This window comes from Conger conger, chromosome 10 (assembly GCF_963514075.1).
Source record: "Conger conger chromosome 10, fConCon1.1, whole genome shotgun sequence".
In the NCBI taxonomy this organism is placed as follows: Eukaryota; Metazoa; Chordata; class Actinopteri; order Anguilliformes; family Congridae; genus Conger; species Conger conger.
Window position 1 is genome coordinate 28323619 of NC_083769.1, and position 23776 is coordinate 28347394.

The 23776-nt window shown below is 41.3% G+C and overlaps 2 protein-coding genes across 3 annotated transcripts in view; both read left to right on the forward strand.

Annotated features, from left to right (window-relative positions):
* The window catches only part of LOC133138157 (uncharacterized), a 44395-nt gene extending 24530 nt beyond the window's left edge, over positions 1-19865 (forward strand). Inside the window, exons 3-7 of the mRNA XM_061256659.1 lie at positions 6447-6504; positions 6594-6681; positions 7391-7929; positions 12656-12799; positions 17306-19865. Of these exons, the coding sequence (XP_061112643.1) occupies positions 6447-6504; positions 6594-6681; positions 7391-7929; positions 12656-12799; positions 17306-17764 (1288 nt within the window). The 3' untranslated portion in view covers positions 17765-19865. The remainder of the gene's footprint in view (positions 1-6446; positions 6505-6593; positions 6682-7390; positions 7930-12655; positions 12800-17305) is intronic.
* Positions 19866-22583: 2718 nt separating this feature from the next.
* Positions 22584-23776, forward strand: part of LOC133139030 (zinc finger protein 704-like) — a 41286-nt gene continuing 40093 nt past the window's right edge. For both annotated transcript variants that reach the window (XM_061258270.1, XM_061258271.1), the window contains exon 1: positions 22584-23077. In XM_061258270.1, coding sequence (XP_061114254.1) covers positions 22784-23077 — 294 coding nt within the window. In that variant the 5' untranslated portion in view covers positions 22584-22783. The remainder of the gene's footprint in view (positions 23078-23776) is intronic.

Genomic DNA, 23776 nt, shown 5'->3' on the forward strand with positions numbered 1-23776 from the left:
TCCCGCAAATGTGTTCACGTAATTGCACACTGACTCCCCCACGTTGCCTTTCGTACATGTCCATCCTCAACTGTTCTATTGCACTCTGAGCTACAGACGGACATGGGGCTCATGTGGACATGGCTCCCTGTGATGTCATTGTTAAGAGAGATGGAGAGCACACACAACAACAACAATAGCTTTAATAATAATAATAATAATAATAATAATAATAATAATAAAAGGCATCAGCGTAATCTGTAATATATAATTATAATTACCAGCAGTTAACCAATTGTGATAATTATTAATATTGTCAACATTATCAGCATTTATCTGGAGAGCAGATCTGTTGAATGTGCTCATTTATCAAGAAAACTGAATGCAAACGTCCCCCAGGGTGAATGTGTAACAGCTGGCTGCTGTCAGACAGCACAGGCCCCCAGGGGCCACACTGTGGCGCTCTGTACCGCACACAACAACCCACTAAAGATGACGGAGAGGGTGAAAGGAAGACGGGGCTTATTTTAAAAACATGATGAATGAAAAAGAACAGACATCACGTGTTTAAATGGAGATGTCAGAAAAGGTTAAAAAAACTCCTCCTAGAAACATAACTTTCCAGACTCACTTGCACACAAGATAAAATTCCATCATTAAACGTAAGTGCATCAGTGTATGTTCAATGTAGAATCCGCTCTAACAGAAAGCATTTTATCACCTTTCAAATTGCACAACCTCCTAATGCCTGATGTACAGCAGGAGCAGAATATACCCTGTCCAACTGTTATACTGACTGTGTTCCAGCAGGAAGTTCTAACATGAAGCGGCAGGTATAAAATATCTGATCCATAAGCATAGGCGCTGAACGGAAGAGGCCTTTTTACTGTTTATTTCTTTCCTTTGGCTCAGTGTCCCAGTACTAGTAATTATTATCGATGCAATGAAAGAAGCAGATATGAGTACATCTATTTATGTGGAAAAATATGTAATTGCACCTCTCCATGTGTTGAATAATACTGTACATTCTAATACTTTATTTTGTATTGTGCAAAATATATGCAGTATTGTGCATTTTCTTTCTGCAATAGTGTGTCATAGCTAAGGAACAAATTTGAGATTTAATTATGCAAAAAGTTTTCAGATAATTGAATATTTTAAGATATTACCGAAGTACTGTGCTCTCCAATGTTTGGAAGATTTTCTTATGAAACTGCAGGGCAGTGTAATTAAGAGAATTGATGCAGTTTTAAAGGTGAAGGATATTGATTTGATTAAGTTATTTTTTATTAATGACGATAAAAAATAGAGATTTAGAGACTTAATAAGACTAAATTTAGACTTAAAAAGTCTTAAGCCTTATGGCCTTGCTGCTAAATGTATTTTGATACTCACATGAGACACTTGCATTTTTCTTATATACTAGATGCTAAAACTGTAATTTTACTAGAGCATACTAGAGCATACGTGTTATTACTAGTGTAATAATAATTACTAGTGTGTTACCCTGAAAGTTGCTTAAAATCTTTTTTTTGTCGTTGTTACTACTGGAATTGGCAGTTCTAGGTTTCCAAGGCTATTCTCAGTTGGGAGCCATATTTTTATTAATTTTCTAAGGTAACAGATTAATCATTTTTAACTGAGTAATGGAGAAGTAGCTAATTATTTTTTTTTGATAACTGAAGGTATTAAAAAGCCTGTTTCTGTTTACTGTGCTGGATTTTGTTGTGACTGAAAATGTGGCGTTGTAATGCTGTTCGTCCTCAAGGTGGGACAGTGTGCCCAGAGGGTTTTAGTATCCAAAGATGTAAAATCTCTAATCTGTGTTTGCAAAGCAGAAACAAGGATCTTTTCAAGTCATGCTGAGAGCCGAAGAGGTATCTCAAACCTGCCAACTTAATTGTGGTGTTGAGTCAATTTGCATGGGAGCCCGAAGACAGCTGCCAAGACATGCTGTGAAGACACGCAAAGCCACACTTTAAAGTGTGAGGTGTCTGGAGTAGAAGCACCCTCTCGTTTGTTTAGAAAATGGAGGGGGAGCGGGTGAGAAGCAGACCTTGGATGTATAACAGCGGAGATGGAGCATAGTTGGCACTGCAGAGGGAACCGCACGGGTTTAGTCTGTGCTTCACACCCGCACTGACACCTCCGGCTGCCACCGCCCCGCGTCTCCCGTCTCTGACAGCGATCCCGCCGCTGAGTCTCGCAGACCTCAACAAAGCATGTCTCCTGCCTGCGCCGCAAACAGTGAAGTCCTGTGTGTCGACTCCCCAAATGAGATGGATCAACCCTGGGCTGTTTTTCACGGTGGTTTCAGGGTGTGAATCTTAACTTCCACATGATGCCTCAGCAACAGCCCCCAGGCAAATTAGACAGCAGATTCAACTGCATTTACTATGAACACAGTTCATGTCAAACATTAATTTAATCACTCAAAATGCTGTTCTAGGGGTGAACAGTGTGCTCTATAACCTGGGAAAGGACAATTTCCCATTTCTGTAATGTTTTTCTAAGAAGCCTGGAATCAATCCCATGACCATCTACTGTCATTTGTGACTGTCCCTGAAATGCATCATTTGTGTAAAATTCTCCTCTCCTGTGCAGTCTACCTTCATCTGGTTCTGAGCATAAGAACTTGCTGATCAAAAACTGCCTCTGTCTGCACATCATCCATAAATCACAGAGAAATGTCAACACAATTGGGCATGATGCAGAGCCAATGTCACCTTAAGCCACTGTATTTGATAACAGAAAATGACAGTATAGACGGACACATGGTCATGGGTGTATGTCATCAGAGAGCAGACATACTGTAATGTGTGGGGCAGTCACCCGTAGCTAGACGCATGCCAACCTGTGGTCATAGAATTAGCTGGGTGTACTGGAGGTGGAGACGCAGTGAGAATCAGCAAGGCTGCAGCTGTGCTCAGAGGCGAAAGCCACGGTGTCTTGGGACATACTTAATTATTTACAATGCATTCAAAATAATGTGTTCCACAGCCACTGAAGATGCAAGGAATTCGTTGTGTTCCCAGTCGTGTTCAAAGATGAACTTGGTACGCTTTGTGCCGTGATGCTGTTTGTGGTCTCTCTGTAATGAAGTCAGTAGTGAGACATGGAATGACTTAGATTTCATGCAGGGCCGTCCCATTTGTGCCTGTTTGGCAATGCGATAGAGCTGCATCCTTGGTGATTGCATGATTTTCTAAAACAAGCCTCCAAGCTCAAATGTCAGAGTAGCAATGTAGGTACTCCACATCCTGACAGAGGGGAATTATTTTTTTCATAGCTGGATACACTGTAGAATGTGCAGACCAGTCCCTTTTGTTAGACAAAGGGACAAATACACCAGTACACACCTCGATTCATATGCATGTATGGCCTTTTAGTGCATCATCAAGGTCTGTAGGGTGCGAAAGACTCTTGTTCCAGAGAACCCCTCATGTTACTGTTTGTATTGGCACCATAGCGATGAGGGCTAGTTAGAGGGCACCTACATATGTATATTTTGTCTTCACTGGGAAGAGTAATTCTGTGGTTTTGACCTATCAACATCAGTCTGGATATCTTATTTTCAGGTTGTCCTACAAGTGATACTACATTTTGCATTTTAATGGATCTCTGTGGGAATTGGGGTTGGGTCTAGATTCAGCTGTAAATTATGCTGATACAGTATAGAACGCATTTGTTGGCTAAATGACTTTAAGTCATCAAGGGTCCAAGGTATCAAGTTAACCTCAAACTGTCATGCTGCTGCCAGATATGCAGTAGATATGGATGGATCACTTAGAGCGTTGTGTCTCCTCAATAATTGTCCTACTGAACCCAGTGGAAAGAAGATTCAGGAGAAACAACCCTTGAAGTGATCCATCCATATCTGCTGCATATCTGACAACAGCATGGTGGTTTGAGGCTCATTTGATACCTTGGACCCTGGACCTGACTTAAAGCCAGTTAGCCAACAAATGTGTTCTATACTGTATCAGCGTAATTTACAGTTGAATCTAGTCCCACCCCCTAATTCCCATAGAGATATATTCAAATGCAAAGAGTATTTAATTCCAATTCCAATATCCTGTGGTAGACAGCTAAAATAACAATAACTTTGTCAATTTCCAAATATTTATGGACCTGACTGTATGTGCCCTAGTGCCGATCCCACGGTCGATGATGTTGGCGTGATATTATACGTACATCAAGCTCACCCCAGGCATTTGAAGGATGACGGGCGGGGGATAATTTCATGATGTTTGCTGATTAGAGTTTTATCCAGAGCTTATATGTAGCTTAAGCATGGATAATGACCTGGAATACAAGATACAGTTCTGTTGGTAGTGTGGAAAGTTGTGAAGAATGGGTGGAATTATCATGGTTTAGACTGTGAAAGAGGCTGAGCTGAGCCTCTCTTGCCACTCATGTTACTAGTTGTTGGTGAGCATTCTATTTAGCTGGAGGTGCACAGAGTAATGATAAAAAACTAAACTGTGACTATGTCTCGGGAGTATTGTACCGACTGTCAGGGGAATGAAGGAGATCCTTTATGGCTCCCAACTCTGGTCCTGAACAATCCCTGTGGATGCTGGTTCTCATGGCAATCTCTACATTTATTAAGGTTAAACATTATTTAAGTTCCATAAATTTGTGCTCAAGCGGTTTTTTAACACAGTGGCAGTTTGGCTTGTTACTATTTTTTTCTTCAAACTTAAAGAACTTTCAGCATCTAGAAGTTTGTTGATTTAAGCTGTAGGCCCATCAATTAAGGAATACAGAATGTGACATCTTTGAAAAAGCACCATCTGCCACAGTGCATTATGGAAAATTAAAGCATTAATTGTGACCAAATGAAAGTATGTCAGTTAATACTGAATATTCGTTCTATGTATATCTCCTCATAATGAGGATTTAACAGTGCAAACCATCACTTATTGGACATTTCTATCAAATTTGCATAAGATTTATTTTTAAAATAATTAACAGTTCAAAAACAGCTCTACAACTAACAGCTTTACAATTCACAGAGGTACCAAAATCCAAACTGTAAACCTGCTTTCATAAAGAACTAGAAATTATGTCTTTATTGTGATTATGCAAAAATGTTCTTTAATACTTTCATACTGTTGTAAGCTTAAGTGATGAGATGTGCTTTTAACTGTATGGCTATCAAACCTGGGTCAAATAAATAAAAAAATTAAACTGTATTAACTGAAACCACTCCTCCATATCTCTTTCAACAAAACATGAAGTTAACCAAAATGTACACATTTTGTTCTTGATGATAACCTGGGGTTTTTATATTCCATATTTCTATATTTCAAATTACAGTCACTTGTGTTCAAGCCTACTGTATGTTATTTGAAGAATACACGTTTTAATGTTGTCATTACAATAATATACCTATAAACTTAATGTATAGACTAAAGGTATTTTAAATGTACTAAGCTGCAACAATCTGCCATTTTACATGCTCGTCACATTGCATATTGATTTGCATTCCGGGTGATTGATGCGCCTTCATTAAAATGCAACCACAGCAGGCTTGACTGAAGACTGCTGCAAAAACGTGATCCGAAAAGCATGAGTGATATTGGTGCTGAAGACCATTAGTTTGAGCAGTCCATGGACTGCTGAACATTGCCCAGAGTCTCAGCTGCATTTCATCATTGTCTCATCAGGGGGCTCTGTATCACAACTGCACATTTCCTCTCTGACACAACAGCCTGCATTTCAGCTTGTCTGTCTACACTACACAGACTTCACTTCTGTCTGTCTGTCTGTCTGTCTGTCTGTCTGTCTGTCTACACTACACTGACCTCCCTTCTGTCTGTCTGTCTGTCTGTCTACACTACACTGGCCTCCCTTCTGTCTGTCTGTCTGTCTACATTACACAGACCACACTTCTGTCTGTCTGTCTGTCTGTCTGTCTACACTACACAGACCTCACTTCTGTCTGTCTGTCTGTCTGTCTGTCTGTCTACACTACACAGACCTCCCTTCTGTCTGTCTGTCTGTCTGTCTGTCTACACTACACTGACCTCCCTTCTGTCTGTCTGTCTGTCTACATTACACAGACCTCACTTCTGTCTGTCTGTCTGTCTGTCTGTCTGTCTACACTACACAGACCTCACTTCTGTCTGTCTGTCTGTCTGTCTGTCTACACTACACAGACCTCACTTCTGTCTGTCTGTCTACACTACACAGACCTCCCTTCTGTCTGTCTGTCTGTCTACACTACACAGACCTCACTTCTGTCTGTCTGTCTGTCTACACTACACAGACCTCACTTGTCTGTCTGTTTGTCTGTCTACACTACACAGACCTCACTTGTCTGTCTGTCTGTCTGTCTGTCTACACTACACAGACCTCACTTGTCTGTCTGTTTGTCTGTCTACACTACACAGACCTCACTTGTCTGTCTGTTTGTCTGTCTACACTACACAAACCTTCTGTCTTTTCTGCTCTTTCTCCAGGAAAGCGAGGACGAAAAATGCGCAGACGGACACGGCCAATCACAGAATGGTAAACACGGTGCGTATGTAGCGCCCTTCGCTTTGCTTTGCCACGTTCCCTCTGCTGGCCTCAGCCAGAGAGCTCACCTCTCCGCCCTGCGTCCACAGAGCATGCTGTGCCAGCCCAAGCTGCGGTCCATGAGCAAGTCTGACACCCGGCTGCACGAGATGAGCCGGCGGGGCTGCAACGGCAAGAGTGAGTACGCCCGGGCCCCGCCGCGCGGTCCTGCGCGTTCCTGCGCGGTCGAGTACAGGAAGGCGTGGTTGTGTGTGGAGAGCCCTGTGCAGAACGTCTCCCGGGGCCCGTGTTGCCGCTGTGCAAACGGCCGTGAACTCGTACTCGGTACAGCACGTGAGAGTCACGGCATGGGAGAGCTGCATCAGGCACGCTGAGTGCCACTCCATGCACTTCTCAGCACACTCCGCATGCCTTCCTTTTCCACAGAAGCCCTTCATTATTGATGGGAATGTCTCACGGTCTCTGCCTGTGAAAGTGTATAACATGCCATTAAGTATTGTACAGAGATTGCAAAAATGTTAAATATTCACATATGCCAGGATATTGAAATGAAACAAAGCCTAGTTAATTACCTAAAATGTGTGTTTTGCGGTGTGTGTGTGTTTCACTGTGTGTCTGTGTGTGCATGCATGTGTATGTCATATGCCTGTGTGTGTGCACGTGTATGTGTGTTTCACTGTGCGTATGTGTGTTTCACTGTGTGTGTCTGCGTACATATGTGCTTTTGTGTGTATTTGACTGTGTGTGCGTGTGTATGTGTGTATGTGAGTGTGTGTCTCTGTGTGCATATGTCTGTGTGTGTGTGTATCTGCATGTGCCTGTGCACGTGTCTGTGTATTTCACTGTGTGTGTGTCTCTGTGTGTGTGTCTGTGCGTGTACCTGCAGGCATTGTGAAGAACAGGCCTGCCAGCATGGACCTGCTCCTCCTGCCCCGGCAGCGCTCCAACTCTGACCTGCAGTGCCCACAGGGCCGCCAGCTGCCCCGGATCCCCCCCACCCCGGGCGAGGAGCGTGAGCACACGTACTCCGAGGTGGGCCACCGCTCCCCCCCGCCGCGCTGCCCTGACGACGTCCTGTACGAGAGCGTGGGGGGCGGGGCTGCCGAGCCGGACCCGCCTCCCGTCTCCGCCCCGCCCCGCAGCCCCGCCCACGGCAACGGCCACGGCAACGGGAAGGGCAGCAACGGGGTCCCCGTTACCGTCATGATGGCTGCGCCCCAGGACCCCGTCACCGCAGAGTACGCCTGCATCCGCAAAGTGAAGAAGGTGGACTGGGCCCCGAGGAAGGAGAACGGAGGGGAGCTGGGGGAGGAGCAGCTCTACTCCAACGCCGACCTGCCCCCTGCAACTCCCCCGCTGCACCACAGCGCCCACCAGGGGGCCAGGAAACCCAAGGAGGCCTTCCACATGCACCCCTTCCCCAAGGTACCCTGCTCACTGCCCACTCAGCTTCCACATGCAGCCCTTCCCCCTGCTACCTTCACTGCTCACTCACTGCACTTCTGGCCACCAGCCCTGGGCCAGTTGATTACTTTAAATACTTTTAAGCTTTTGGAGTACACTTCCAGCTGATGTATATTTTGATCAGTATTCCTTATATTTTCTTTCATTTGACTGTATATTTTGATTAAGAATCTCAGGGATGTCAAATAATTGTAGGCCTCAAAAGAGTTTGAATATGTCATGTGCCTATTCAGGCTTATTCTGCCAGTCTGCCACAGATGCAGTTAGCTTTCTAGGTTTCCACAAAGAGCTTTCTTGGCTAACACTGAGGTCAACATTTTTCTGACCGGTAATTATCACCACAGTGGTCTCGCTTGTTGCATCTTTTCTAAAACTGGTGTTTGCGGTCATTCGGCAGTGCTAAAGCACGAGTCACTTTATTCAGTGTACTCTACTCCTGTCACTGTTTCTGAATGTAAATTATGGCAAGACCTACATTTGTGGGCATTGTGAATGAGTATAATTTATCAAGTTTGCTTCAAAGCACAGCCTGTGCCACATCTCGTGATTTTATCAGGCCTGTTTAAAATGGCCGCCCATTTCAGTCAATAGTAATAGTAAATGATACAGAGGCATGTCTCTTATAGCAATGTCACCTGGCTCCTAAAGTCGTCACATTCATGTGATGGATTACAGGCAGATCAGTCTCCATACATGCAACTGACTGGCAGACATATTTCCACCTAATTACTTGTAATATGATAATGTTTTCACAAGCATTAATTTGCAATATAAAGTTAACAATTCAAATATTTACACTGTCAACTTTTTGCAATTTCAGAAGAGAAAGAGTAATGTAATGTTCACAGCTTACAATGTTGCTCTGGCTGTAGAAATTAATTTCTGTTATTACTAAAATTAAAGTTATATTATCTTACAATAAATCAAACATTACAGTTTATTTTTCTTTCCATTGACCGGTTTTCATGAAATCCGTTGTAAGTGCAATAGGGGAACAGAGTTACGTCACTGAACAAGATTGCATTTTATTAAATGTACCACAAGGGGGCATTAAATTGTCTCTAGATACCTTATCTCCCCTGCAAGAACAAAAGAACAAGGTGCATTGACAGCGTTATCAATGTGCATTACATCACACTCATTTAAAATTGAGTTTCAGCCTGTAGAAAGACTGAGGCTTTTTTTTGTCTCTGAACTTTAGTATCTGAGTGGTTTGTAATGACCCAATGTGTGCATTTCAGTCATTAAACTGCTGTGGAACGGTTGGGAAACAACTATCTCAGTCTTTATGCACATATTTAAACTTTTGTCTGTAAACAGTTATTTTAAAGGTGTGGTCACTTTAAAGGTGGTAAATACTTGCTTGGAAATGCAAAAGTAAAATGTTAAATCATAAAAGGTCAAAAGCATTATTGTTTTGGCAGTGCTTGTGGCCTTTATCTGAATGAACAGAAACATTTGCATGAATCAAGGTTTTACAAGCTGTCTATTAATTGATATTCAAAATAAGTGACAAAGTGAAAAAATTTTACTGAGTGAGCAAAAGGAAGTGAAAATGAATTAATGACATTCCTGGTCAAATTAACCATTTGCAAGACAGGTCAGTAAAAACAAAGAGCAGAAGGATAAATAAGTTTCCAGATTCAAATAAAGTAAAAATGAAGGTTTATATTGTTTCACTCTTTAGTAGTTAAACATAAAAACATAAAAAACATAAAAATAGAAAACCAGTTTGCTAAGATATACTGTTTCATTGGTTTTGCTTAAATTACTTGTTACCAATGTTTGCTGATTATTTCTTAATAGGCAGATTGGGATCCATTCTGTACAAGTTATGTGGTCAGTATTATAAAGGGTTTTACACCTTTCAGGTGTAATGCAGGAAATGCAAATGTGCCCACTGTAACAAGGCCAGCATTCGCTGTTAAGAGAATGCATTATTCATCCATTCATTATCCTAACCCGCTTATCCTGAACAGGGTCGCAGGGGGGCTGGAGCCTATCCCAGCATACATTGGGCGAAAGGCAGGAATACACCCTGGACAGGTCGCCAGTCCATCGCAGGGCACACACACCATTCACTCACACACTCATACCTATGGGCAATTTAGACTCTCCAATCAGCCTAACCTGCATGTCTTTGGACTGTGGGAGGAAACCGGAGTACCCTGAGGAAACCCACCCAAACACGGCGAGAACATGCAAACTCCACACAGAGAGGCCCCGGCAGACGGGGATTCGAACCCAGGACCTTCTTGCTGTGAGGCGGCAGTGCTACCCACTGCACCATCCGTGCCGCCCCAAGAATGCATTATCTGATATGAATTTAGACAGTAAATGAAGCTTTAAACCTTTGTAGTATGCAGAATCCGTGAAAGCTTGCAGGGGAAGTGGTGGGAAGTGATTGGGACAGTGATCAGGGCACTGTGTATTTTTACACAGTGCTCTGTATTCTTATTCCTGCTGTGTTTTTGTTCCACCTACAAACATAGTGACTCTAAACTTCAGGTCATAATGTTTGTGCATGTGGATGTGCGTGTGTGTGCGTGTGTATGTGTGTGGGTGTGTGCATGTACATGTATGTGTGTGTGACTGTGTATGTTAGTGAGTGTGTGTGTGTGTGTGTGTGTGTCTATGCACTACAGTGTTTGGCACTGTCCCTCTTCTCTTCAGCACATGATATAGGATATACAGTAGGAGCTGCCAGCACTCAGTGCTGGATTATGTAAGAACTTGGCCCACGACTAGCCAGTGCTGTGTGTGTGTGTGTGCGTACTTGAGCGTGTTTGTATGTGTGTGCACGTACGTGTGTGCGTTTGCATGTATGGGTGTGTGTGTGTGTGTGTGCGTGCGTGTGTGCGTGCGTGCGGGTGTGTGTGTGTGTGTGTGTGTGGGTGTGTGTGTGTGTGTGTGTGTGTGTGTGCATGTGTGTTGTATTTGTACTGCTGGGTAGGGATAAAGGAGGTGATGGTGGACAAATGGGTAGCAGGGTGGATAAATCAGTATAATAGGTATGAATGCCAGGCGAATATGTTAGCTGTATATATTACATTTCAGGCATTGTATCACACACAGTATAAATTATGTTTGTGGAAAGGGAAGGTACTGCACTGTTCATGCACAATGTAGTTAAAGGAGAGTGATTCAGCCCATCTGTTAAATAGGTTGTTTCTACATTTTCTATGGCTTACTCTTCTGATATGAATAGCTTCAGAGATTACCTAAAGAAAACATTGCTGCAGATTGAGAAGGCCTGTTCCTTCCTCCCTCTCTTTTCTGGCTGCATTTACTGTTTTCATATCTCATTGAAATGGGCATGTGGGCAACAGTGTTTTCTGAGGCTGCAGTTTGTTTGTGTGGATAAATAAGAACTACAAAGTAAGTGATGAAGGACTGAATCTAATTTGAAAGCGCCATATGATTTTCAGTTTTATTCACTTTTGATTTCTGTGCCACTGCAACTACTCAGGTTTTTTTTCCAAAAATGTTTTAAAATTATTGTTTTCTTTAATAACATAGTCCCTCTGACAGCACAATGCTATTGATGTGATCACTCAAATGTAGCAGCACCAACCACCCTGGTCATGTCCTGTCATATTTTGTCATCATATCTTAGATCACACACACCTGTTGTGCATTCTGTCTAGGTGGTGATCTCAAGGATTATTGTGTTTGAATAGAAACCCTCGCATCATAAAGCAGTATGTCATTGCTGGTTTTGTACTCAGGATATCTGCAAATGAATGCTTCTCTGATGGCCATTTATATAAGACAGTGTACTCTTCCCTGTGAAGCAATTACACTGCCTGTCCCTCTGCCCAGGACAAGGCCTCATTAGTGAGGGCCACTGTCCTGTTTCTGTACTGGTGGTATGCATCTACATAGGGCCTCCTGTACAATCCATATACAGTATGTAACGTTAAAATATCTCATTATAATAACTGTAGAATGTATTTATGCTGTAGTTTTCTAAAACCTAATATGACATTGAAAATGTCATAAATATATTTTAGATTTTACAAAAATGTATGACATACATCACAAAATATGTAAATGCTTAGAAATTTGTAAATGCAATTTACATTTTTAGCAGTGTATTTTACTATATATTTAGAAAATATTGTGAAATATTTTGAGAATAATCATCATGAATCGGTATGTAATTAAAAAATAATGTATCGTTTTGTGGGCGGCACGGATGGTGCAGTGGGTAGCACTGCCGCCTCACAGCAAGGAGGTCCTGGGTTCAAATCTCTGTGCGGAGTTTGCATGTTCTCCCCGTGTTTGCGTGGGTTTCCTCCGGTTACTCCAGTTTCCTCCCACAGTCCAAAGACATGCAGGTTAGGCTGATTGGAGAGTCTAAATTTCCCATAGGTAAGAGTGTGTATGTGAATGGTATGTGTGCCCTGCGATGGACTGGCGACCTGTCCAGGGTGTATTCCTGCCTTTCGCCCAATGTATGCTGGGATAGGCTCCAGCCCCCCTGCGACCCTGTTCAGGATAAGCAGGTTAGGATAATGAATGAATGTATCATTTTGTGTCATCAGCAATGTGAGTAACTCTGGTGACTCAGTGAATCAGTAAGAAAGTGTGGCAATGTTGAATACAGGTACTGTATGTTTCATAGAGAGGGTGGAGTGGTTGGATGGTGGCTGCTTCCAAATGCTGTTGGCTCTTTTCCCACCAGGAGACAGTGTTCATGGGAAATGGAGAGCAGTACATATGGAAGCCTCCGGAAGACGTTGACATCGCCATGCCCCAGCACAGACTGCCGAGCCTTCCCAGCATGCCCCATGGGGAGAGTGGACAGAACCATTCCACCGCAGTGGAGGTGAGGATCGGTGGGAGTGGGGGCAGGGGTGAGGGGAGGGGTTTGGATTGTGCTGATTGCAGTCACCTTTTACCTAACTTGTGCCCTGACAATTGATCACACAGAGCCTTTTTCCCCATTCTGACCTAATGCCCTCATCTTTACAGGTCAGCTTGTGTTTTACTAAGGATACATGCATCGCTCTCACTGTGTGACGAGTGACCCCTGAACTACAACATACTCTGCACTCAACTGTAGCCCTACTGCTCTTAAAATATACCTGAGTCTGAAAAATAGTTATTTCACTGACACATTTTAATTTTTCAAACAGGAATGATCAGTATTAATGGAGGTTATTTTGTCAAACAGGAGACAGTGTGGAGCTGTTTGGACTAAGACTCCTCTTTCTCAAAGATCTGTGTTTTTTTGTGTGGGGGTCGAGGACGGGTCACCTTTCCTTTTTAATGGTTTCCTCATATCTTCAAGGACAAATAACTTGCTTAAAAGTAAAAAATCAAGACCAACAGAACAGATTAATTGTAACATATACTTATCGACCTAATAGCACACAGACGCAAAGACACTTTATTAGTCATAGCTACATTATTACATTATTACATTATTGGCATTTGGCAGACGCTCTTATCCAGACCGACGTATAGTTGATTAGACTAAGCAGGAGACAATTCTCCCCTGGAGCAATGCAGGGTTAAGGGCCTTGCTCAAGGGCCCAACAGCTGTGCGGATCTTACTGTCGCTACATTGGGATTTGAACCACCAACGTTGCCTGTCCCAGTCATTTACCTTTACCACTACACTACAAGCCACCCATTATGAATCAGTGTGGCTAGTGGCTACTGCATTTACTTCTATACATAAAAAAGGAATGTGCAGGGAATTCATTGGTGCTGCTAATGGTTGTGTAGACACAAAACCTGTGCTTCATCGTGTGTGGAAAGCTAGAGTTTGACCAAATTTATAAAACATGCTATGTATCTGTCTTTAATCCCTATTGGCATAGTGTTGTGCCTGTTTATCAGCGAGCCAATCAAGACTAAGCACAAGGAACAGTGCTGGTCTCCTGTTCATATATACCCAGCCCTATCAGGCCCTTGCCAACACACAAATCGCAAAATGCAGTGCTGTGCCAGACCTGGATATGCCTAACCCCATATGTACAGAAGGGCCTGGACATAGAGGTTACAGGACCAGTTTGATTGCACCAGCTATGTGGGGCTTATCTGTTGCCTGGTTACAGTGTAAAGCCTTGTGCACACAACACGTTTTTAAGGCTTTGCCTTGTAACTTAAGAGACAGGCACAATCCTCGGGATAGTGGTTGCTGAAAATGAGTAAAATATAATTACATTTTTGTATAAAAAATATACATTACTTTATATTATATGTGAAAGTATTTTAGATTAGAATTAATGCATTAGGGATTGCTATTTCATTGTATGAGGGATTGCTATTTTCTGTTTCAGAATTTTTTTTATTGACGTGCATACCACAGATTAATGCAGCTCTTGTGAATATCCTGCATTTTTGCTGAACCACAAAAAATAGCTGATCCATTGCATAATATAATAATTTACTGTACTTGAAGCAGGTAAATATGCTGTTGTGAAGTGTTAATGAGGGCCAGGTTGCTGCTGATACTCCTGCTTGCAGCATAGTCTTCAAGAGGCGACCGCTAACAAAAGAGCAGGTTGTGAGGAGCAGTGACAACAATAACAACATCTGAGTGGAAAATAAAAAAAACCTTTCTCAACAGCTGCTGCCGTTTCGAAACACCCATCATCTTGTGACTTCCTCTCTCAGCAGCACACTGTATGCTGTGTGCAGTGTTGTTTATCGAAAGGCCTGATTTGGGGGCGGGTTATAGAGGCCTCTGTGCCGTTTTCCAAGAGTTTGTTGTTTTATCGAGGGACCAGAGCTGCAGAACTGAATGTCAAACGTTGTTTAATACGAGACTGGAGAGCAGCATATTGATTGACTGTACTTGGACTAACATGAGACAGCAGTGTTGTAAGAACAGTTAGGCACAACACACAGTTAAAAGCAAGTAAACTCTGCAATGTACTCAGCAATATCAGACCGCTCTCAGGGGTGCTATGTTCTTTTGGTGATATGTATAAAAAACTTACCTTCCTTAGCATGTTCCCACTGTTGAATCCTGTGGACATAACAGTGCATTGAATCACAGTAATCCCTGTGCTGGCCGACAAGATTAAACGTTTTTGCAGATGTGCAGGCAGAGATTATCCAGCCCTGGGACTGCAACAGTTGCAGTATGTCTGGAAGAGACGTTGACAGGGGTGTGACTGCGGTCAACATGGCAGTATCCCAGAATTCCAGAGGTCTGATTACGCAAGAGTTGTGGGCTATGAGAAATAGGAGAGGGTCACTCATTTATAGGTTAAGGAATTAAAATGTAATTGTTCAAGTAATGCAGTGGACTTGTTACAGTCTCATTAATATGCTTCCATGTAATGTGTGAGAAATGTTTAGGAATGTAGAAACATTTACTAGTTAAAGCAAATATTACCTTTTGCTTTTTTGGAGAAACCAGTGGTATTGTAGGGCAAAAAAAAGTAAAAAAGTCACTTCATTGCTGTTTCTCAAAATGTCAACACAGATGCTTGAAGTAACTATTGTACCACATGTATGTTAATTTAACTGAACAGGAAATAGGTAAATTAATCCAGAACTTGTGATAAATATGTTGTGCACAGATTCTACCATGAGCACACTCTGGGGAGCTCTGGTGAAAATTTAACAGGCTTATCTACTGCTTAGGTATTGTTGGTGCAACCCCCAGGCAGCTCTGGGAGATAAGAGCATTTACACTGCTGGCTGGCTGCAGGCTTACCGAAGTGGGTCAGGTTTCTGGGTGCAGCTGCAAGGCCACAGCCTTCTCATTGACATGCACAAGCAATGCACATATACATACAGTGCACACATCATGATACTGATTCACCCCGCTGCCACTGGAAAAGCTGACTGGGCGAAGCTGATGGAGTACATGACATGTTGGCCTACTCCTTCATCTTGAAATGATCAACAATAAACCTGTCAGGGCTAGAACTGAACACAATAAAAAGAGAATGTGCTTTCTTGCATACATTTTAAAGCTTTTATATCGGTAAAGTGTAAAGAAAATATGTTAAATCACTTGAGAATTTGTAGAATTTGTAACATTTGTGGTACAGATACCACTAATTTTTAACGTTACAGTGAGCTTGTTTGACCTCAGAAATCACCACTGTTTTATAAGTAATGGTTTCATGTTTTTGTGAATAATAAAATGCAGAATACATTCCTCTTTGATGTAATAACGTTTTGTTTTGTTTTAAAGCAACTTTATTGTATTGCATCTGAGCACTGCAGCTCCTCATGGCTACTATAATGGGAAAATATTTTCCAGTTTGAATACAGTATATTGAATGATCCCCTTGATCAGAGAAGAAGTACAGTGTTCAGGTACCACACACATGAATAGATGACAAATTATATTAACCAGATTAGTTTTATATACGTATGGAGGATGGCACTTATTCAGACTCTTTTTCTGAATTGTCAGTGTGCCGCATTGTCTTATAAAGGAACATTGGTCAAAAAGAAATACAGAAAAGATAATACTTTTAGATAAATCTTTAATACTTTCATTTGACAGCCCTCTGGACTGGCACAAAGAAATGCACATATAGGTACATACAGTACATACAGTGAATTATGATACTGAGTCACTCCACTGCTACTCTAATGCAAAACCCCAAAGTATAGCCTTGTTTATCACTGAGACCATGTTTAAGGGCTACTGTAGCTATTTGGCACAAATACCAAATATTTTCTACTTTCATAAGAAAAGAGTATTATATCCTTCATATTGTGGTCGGATTGTCCTTTATCTTGTTGATTCTGGAAAAAACCCCAGGGTTTTTGATGTGGAGATCGATACAGATCTGACCATGAGGTGCTTTCATACACTTGTGAAAATGATTTTTTTTATAAAGCGACAAAGATGCAAAAACAACTATTTTTGCAATACATTTCAAAATAATAAAATAATTTTACTTAAGATACATTTACATGATACATTTGTAGGTCTACTTAATCAGGCAAAACTGTTACAGTAGAGAAAATGAATCTTTGCATTAAGGCACTAAAACATTGCCCCTTGAAAATGCATCAATGTTCTAACTTTTTTGACATATGCAAAGCGGTTGTTCTGGACAACAGGACAACTCTTCCTCTAAAAGTTTATTTCTGCTGTATTTTATTACCTAAACAATACTTTTCATGTGCGAGTATTGAAATCTTTATTTATGTTTTATTTTCATTTTTATTTGTCCTGTTCTGTCAAAATATTCAGTGAATAATGGTGCATTTTGCCTTTAATGGTGCATTGTCTTTTCATCCTCAATTTTAAAGACATTAAAGTATTTGTGATGGAAAGCAGCTCTTAGATGTGTGTCCCCTGGCACACTCCTCCGTTTCAACGATCCTGTCTTTTTTTGTTTCACAGATCTCAGACATGTACTCCAAAGTCTGCAAACCTAACAAGAAAAAGCGGTCCCCAACATCTCCCCTGGCCACTGAAGACACAAATGGGGAAGGCAAGGAGGGCGTGGTGGGGTGTGACAGGGTACAGCCCCCTCTGTGGGCGGGAGCGGGAGGAGGACGCACCACGGAGGACCCCAGCTACGAGGCCTTTGGGGACAAAACTTTCCCAGGGGGGTCAGAAGAGTCTGACCCGGCGTATGAAACCATCGACTCCAACTGGAAACGTGATAGGCCTCCGAATACAACAGCAAAACCCAAGACGAGACAGCAACAGCAGCAGCAGCACTTACCCTTAAAGGCCCTCCCCAGTGAGAACTTCTACGAGAGCATCAGCGATGTGAAAAACGGGGTGACCGGTGCCAGCACCACCACCATCTTCACCTTCAATGATGGCATGGAGATGTACGTCACTGGGCTGTAGTGACCAGCCAGCTTCTGCTAAATACAGCCCCAACAGATGCCTACAGCTCCCAGCATGCATCTGTTCCTTTCCATGTTTAATAAGGTGTCTCTTAAAACGGTTAAAGGAAAACACCAACATTTTGGGAAATTTCCCTTTCAGCGGTTATAGTTCCAACCATCTAACTTCTCCGAAAACATCTCTTGTTAAAAAAAAATGTCTGCACATGTATTTAAAATACAGATAAGACAAATAAGACAGCTTCGGAATTGCTGTAAGGTGCATTTCTTCACTTTGTAGGAGGTAGGCTACTGACTCCGATAGGCTTCGCTAACACATTATGCTAACATGGAATTGAGGCAGTGAATGCTCAAAAATGAAAATTAAATCAAACATCTCATCTAAGTCAACAAAAAGGGATATTTTCCAAAGTGTTGGTGTTTTCCTTTAAGTTGACTGGATACTGTCGACTGCCTCTCCAGAGTCAGTAATCCTAGCAAGCCTTCACTGTTAGATGAGCAGACCACAGTTCACAAGCTAGTCCTGTGCAGTGAATCAAAAAGGTCTTAACTCCCCCAAAGTAATTATTAAGACAGGGTATTAAATTATACACTGTGGAAAAGTGGTACAAGGAGGACTGGAAAATTAATTGACAAAACAGTATGAATCCAAATTCATACCATTTCATACTTCAGCAATGTAAATGTAACTGCAAAGTACACAATGCAGTTCATTATCTATTGTTTATGATAATAATATTTTTACAGATGTTGATGTCTCCTCTATGGACTCTGCTTACCACTTAGCAGAAAACATATCAAACAGGCTTTCTTTGTATCTGCAATGAGTACTGCAGAATAATATCCATGATTTTACCATACTGCACTTCTTGATCATTGAACATAGAGCTGGACCCTGTTGCACAAAGCAGGATTACCCAGTTAACCAGATAATTGCACTGAGTAAAACCTGGATCCCAGCCAAATCTGGAACATGGTTCTGGTTTCTTATTTCTGCAGTTATCCAGCTATCTCAGTAATCCTGCTTTGTGGAACAGGGCCCTGGTCCTTTATAGTGGCCTGGAACAAACATACTCCACTACTCTGCTGAATCCCAGTTCTGCAAACACACGCCTCACTCTTTGCTCTACAAACCTAACCCAAAATAGTGAGACCTCAAAGTTTGGAAGAAAAGAAAAACATTCCATTAACCACACACATTTTGCATGGCAACCTGTCTCCTCCCACTCCTGGCTCTTTAGCACAGGGGCAGAATGACCAGCACTGAACACAAGTCTTCAGGCAACTTTCCAATGAAGAAGGGGCTATGGCTCCTGGAATCAGGATACTCAATTTGCCTTTCGCTGTTAAAATAAAAAAGGTGAATATATTAAAAGGGCCATTCCTTATTGGAGACAGGTAATATGCCATTGCTTTTGGGTGTAGTTAACATTTAGTTTTATTGCTGTTGCACCAGGGTATGGGTACACTTCAGGCCTAAGGACGTATTGTGAATTTAGTAAAGGGTATTTGTCTTGCAGAACCTTTCTTGTATGGTTATCTCCATGCCAGGACTCCATTCCAGCCTTCTGAGCCACAGTCTCCGAGTTTGAGTATTGATGGAGGAAGTGATCCAAGGAAAACAGAGCAATGAGCACAAAATTGCTAGTGAGAACTTTTGGAGTCTCTGTTTCTGCTGGCTCTCAGAACTCATTCTATTGTAAACAGTTGCTTTCCCATGTAGCACAAGAACCATGGTATAGAACTCAGAATATGTTAGTATTAGAAGAATAATAATGTCTGATCAATACGATAAAATAATGCTCAGGGAAAGTAATAAAATGCTGTATTAGGAAAAGTTAATGCTACACAGTTATAGTTGGCCTCCTTAAAAATGTTTTGTGTGAGAAAGTCAGATATATGTGTTAAAATTGACCCTGTGTCACTTTATTTATGGTTACAAATGCACTCTATTTTTATGTAAGCACTGTTTTTTTAACATAACAAGAAAATGCATATGAAAAAGTCCAAATCACTGCCATGCATATATTACTTTGTTATTGCAATTATACTGCTTGATGATGCATGCATATAAAAAATATAGTGGTATTTCAGAACTTTTATTTATTGTAATCGTTTCATTTAAAAAAAAAGAAAAAGAAGAAATGTGTTTTCTCAAACAGAATACTGTCATTTCATCTCAGGATAAACTCGCTCAAAAACAAGGATTAGAACAGTTATGTCCTGACCCAGATATACCAGGAGACATGGTACAGAAACGGTAAACACTGAGGTACACAAGCAGCTGATCGTTTATCGGGAGTGATACGATGTTAAACTGCAGCCCAGACTGAAGGGAGTGGGAGCAGACAGAGCAGAGGTTCCCCCTCCCCAGCTGCGATTAAAGTGTATCCTTGAGCCATGCTGCTTGGGGAGGCTCTTGCAGTCCTCACGGCCTCTCCTGCTCCTCCCCAACCCCAGACCCATCTGGTGAAACACAGCGATGCTTTGTGCTGCAGCTGCTGATAGAGACTTTGATGTAGCCATTCTGGAGAAACTGAAGGTTCGGTCAGCAACCCCCCAACTTCAGCCACAGCAGCAAAAGCTGTATTGCCTGGAATGACTGACTGGATGCTAGCTGTTCTGAACCTGAGAAGCACTGAACTACGGTCTCCACACATTATTAAGACAAACCATATATTTGGAAAGGGGGCAAGACCATACAAAGAGGTGTTCCTGGACTCAAGACAAAAATGTGCTTAATGTTCTTCTTCATATGATTTATGGAACCTAGAATGGAGATATATGTCAAAAACAGACCAAATATATACTAGCTGCATATTTGCGTTTATCATACTTTTCTGATATATTGTGATAAGAACTATGTTTTTAAAATGTCCTTGCTGTGGAGATCTATCATTTATTAAATGCATTTGGTCAGAATGACACATTTCTAATAGATATCATGTCAGTTACTTTATTACTATGTATCAGAGCACTTACCATTCAGTTGTTTATCTCTGTATTTATAACTTTTTTTTTTCTTTTTTTTTTTTAAGTGCAACAGTATGTTAGTATGGCAGCTCCTGGAAATTACATACTTGCTGTAAAGGATATCACCGTTTACTGTAAACTAAAATATACCAGTTATACTACTGTGTGCTAATCTGCAATAGATTGCAATGTTTTTATAAGAATTATTATTCATAAAAATGTTTAAAGTCAAGTTTTTACTTTTCTAATAAAGTAGCACCTCAGGAAAAAAACAACAACAAACAGATTAATTCATGTATATGCCACATAAGCCCTGTTAAGAAAAGGAAATGTATCATATATGACAACTTTATTGAGTGACAACACCTATTATTGAATTACTTGAACTGAATGTGTGTAGAAAACATACCCTACCTGCAGATCACATCAAGCACCAAATGTTTTACTATTGGATGATCACTTACTTTTCCAAGGAATTCTTGGCTGATACTTGTGGATATATTAACCATCCATCAATTTGAGGTTCAAATTAAGAGAGCCTAGTTTTAGCAGACAATGAACTGTAGCCTAATGCTAAGATAAATTCATAGTCTCCGTGTCGAAATGTCAAAAACTCCACCTGTCAAAAATCTTATTATTAAGCATGTTGCTTTTTTTTCGGCCAACTCATTAACTCATCAGGGAAACAAAATAACTTGTCAGGTGATATAATCATAATTTTAAAAACAGTTTCAAGTCGATTTATTTGATTTCGTTCTCTTCTAAACTCTTCAACTCTAAACTAAATTTAATCCCTCCCGTAATTTACTGGAATTTATTCTGTGACTTGAGCGTTGCAGATTGTCTCCACAAATTAATTTTCACCAGGAATGAGCACCTCCTGACTTCCTGATTTAAAACGCTTATTATTGTCATGTTATGGTTGCGGTATTCTGGTTCTGGATCTGGAAACAAATTATTCCTAGATTAAGACCTGCAAATCTATTGAAATATTGTCGTGCCTTCTCAATTGTAGTTCATTAGCTGCGCAGCTGAGCTATGTTGGCATCCAACAGCATACGATAGAAACCGTAACTTTATTGCCATTTTATGAATAATATTTCCTTGCTCTTTCAGTTGATATTCAGGCTATTATGTAATAGCATGGCGGTTAGCTTCACTTCTGTCGCCTTCTGTTCCTGGTTCATGCCTAGAGAGGGCGGAGCTGCTCGAACGAGACAAAATGTAGGCTACGTCTTATGCAGGCTACTTTTTAAAACAATTCAAATTCAAATGTCTAAAATATCGACGTATATACAACTAAAACATGTCATCAAGAGTATAGGCTATAGCCTAGATTTCTGTAGTTTGTTGTAGTAGGCTAGTTTGAGCGGTTAAGAGGCGTGAGGGAACTGATTCGGTGGGCATTGGTTGGCCTCTGCAGCTCTTCCCAAAAACCTTTGGTAATAGGAATACATGTAAAAGAACATGCACATATTTTTACATTTTTTAATTTTAAAGGCATATACTATATATATACTATATACACACGCGGACATATGCTTCTGCTCAAGTTTAAACTCGCTCAAAAATGGTTTCAAAAATTAGTTTGTTGCGCGTAGGGTAGGCTACTTCTCCTTTTTTCTACACCGGCCGGCGAAACGCAATTGACACACCTCCAGTGTTTGTTGAAAAAAAATGAAGTGAACCAACCAATCATCGACTACTTTATCGTGGCTGCATGCCAGCACTGAATGTTTATATATGCGAATGACCAATAGAACTGAATGGAAGGCGGGGCTCGCTGAATCTCGCCTGGTTGCACGCGTAGGGTGGGGAGGGGGCGTGGCGAACTTTTAGAGGAAAAAAGCAAAACAATATTTTTCCCCCGACCGGCGGCTTTTAGGTTTTTAGGGTGGTAGAAAATCATCTTGGTAGTAGTACCGTAACTAAGTAGTTAAAGTAAAGATCATCTTATTAAATGCATTTTAATTCTAGGAAGTTGAGCAGCATAAAACTTTATAGAAAGCCTGCTACCTTTCTTTAGTCCCTCTTGTCCTGCCCGATTATGAATTCCAAACGTCTTCTCGACAAGTCTCCGGCTGGGATAAGGGTCAGTACTGCTCCGGGTAATGCCGGTAATAACCATGCAGCAGGGAACACCAAGAATTGTGTCAAGACTGTTGGAGCAGTGGACTGTGGGGTAATATTCGCATGCAAGAATGATCCTTCATCGGGAAGCTTTCTATATACACTAATGTTGGACAATGGAACTTCGAAAGATTATCCCAGCGAAGATGTCGCTGTGAACGGGACCGTTTTGACAACATCAAGGAAAGAAAAGCACATCGATTTAAAGAAAGTGAGTAGCCTATCCTATTCACTGACCGATGACATGCGAAGTATACCGCGCATGCTGGATCTTAAACCGCCGTTGAGTGGCAAGACAGTTGCATGTATACAGCTACATTAATGTTTTATTTTCCAACAGGGCAGTTAGCAGTTTTAATATACCACCTACTACTAACTAGCATTTGTAACTTAATCCAATACATGCTGTAATGTAGTTTACTTTTCTCCCTCACAGTCGTAGCTTTATTGAATGTTAAAAAGTTTCAGTGTCACATTGTATCATTGGCTATATAGCTTATGTGGTAATGTCAGCTTCAGTATTTACTTATGTGGCTAGTTGTTCGCGTCAGTTGTGGACAGTACGCCGAACTTGTATTTATTAAGATGGCGACTGTGCACGTTCAAAGTTTAAAAGGAAAAGGGGCTGGGTCATCAAACTAATATTCCCTCTCCTGTTTACAGTGCATCTAGTCTCTTGTTCAGAGGCAATTAGCCCGACTTCTGAAAAATAATAAAACATCGCAGAATTATTTTGTCGTGACCTGTTGTATTTAGCTATTTCGCATAGACATGTGCTACACTTCAAGTGATGTTAAAATTATTCCTACATGTATTTTATGATAGTATGGGTGGTTTGGGTGGTGTTTTATGACAGTGCGAGCGTGTAGAGATAAGGGGTGTCTGAAGAAATGCTCCCTGCGATGAAATC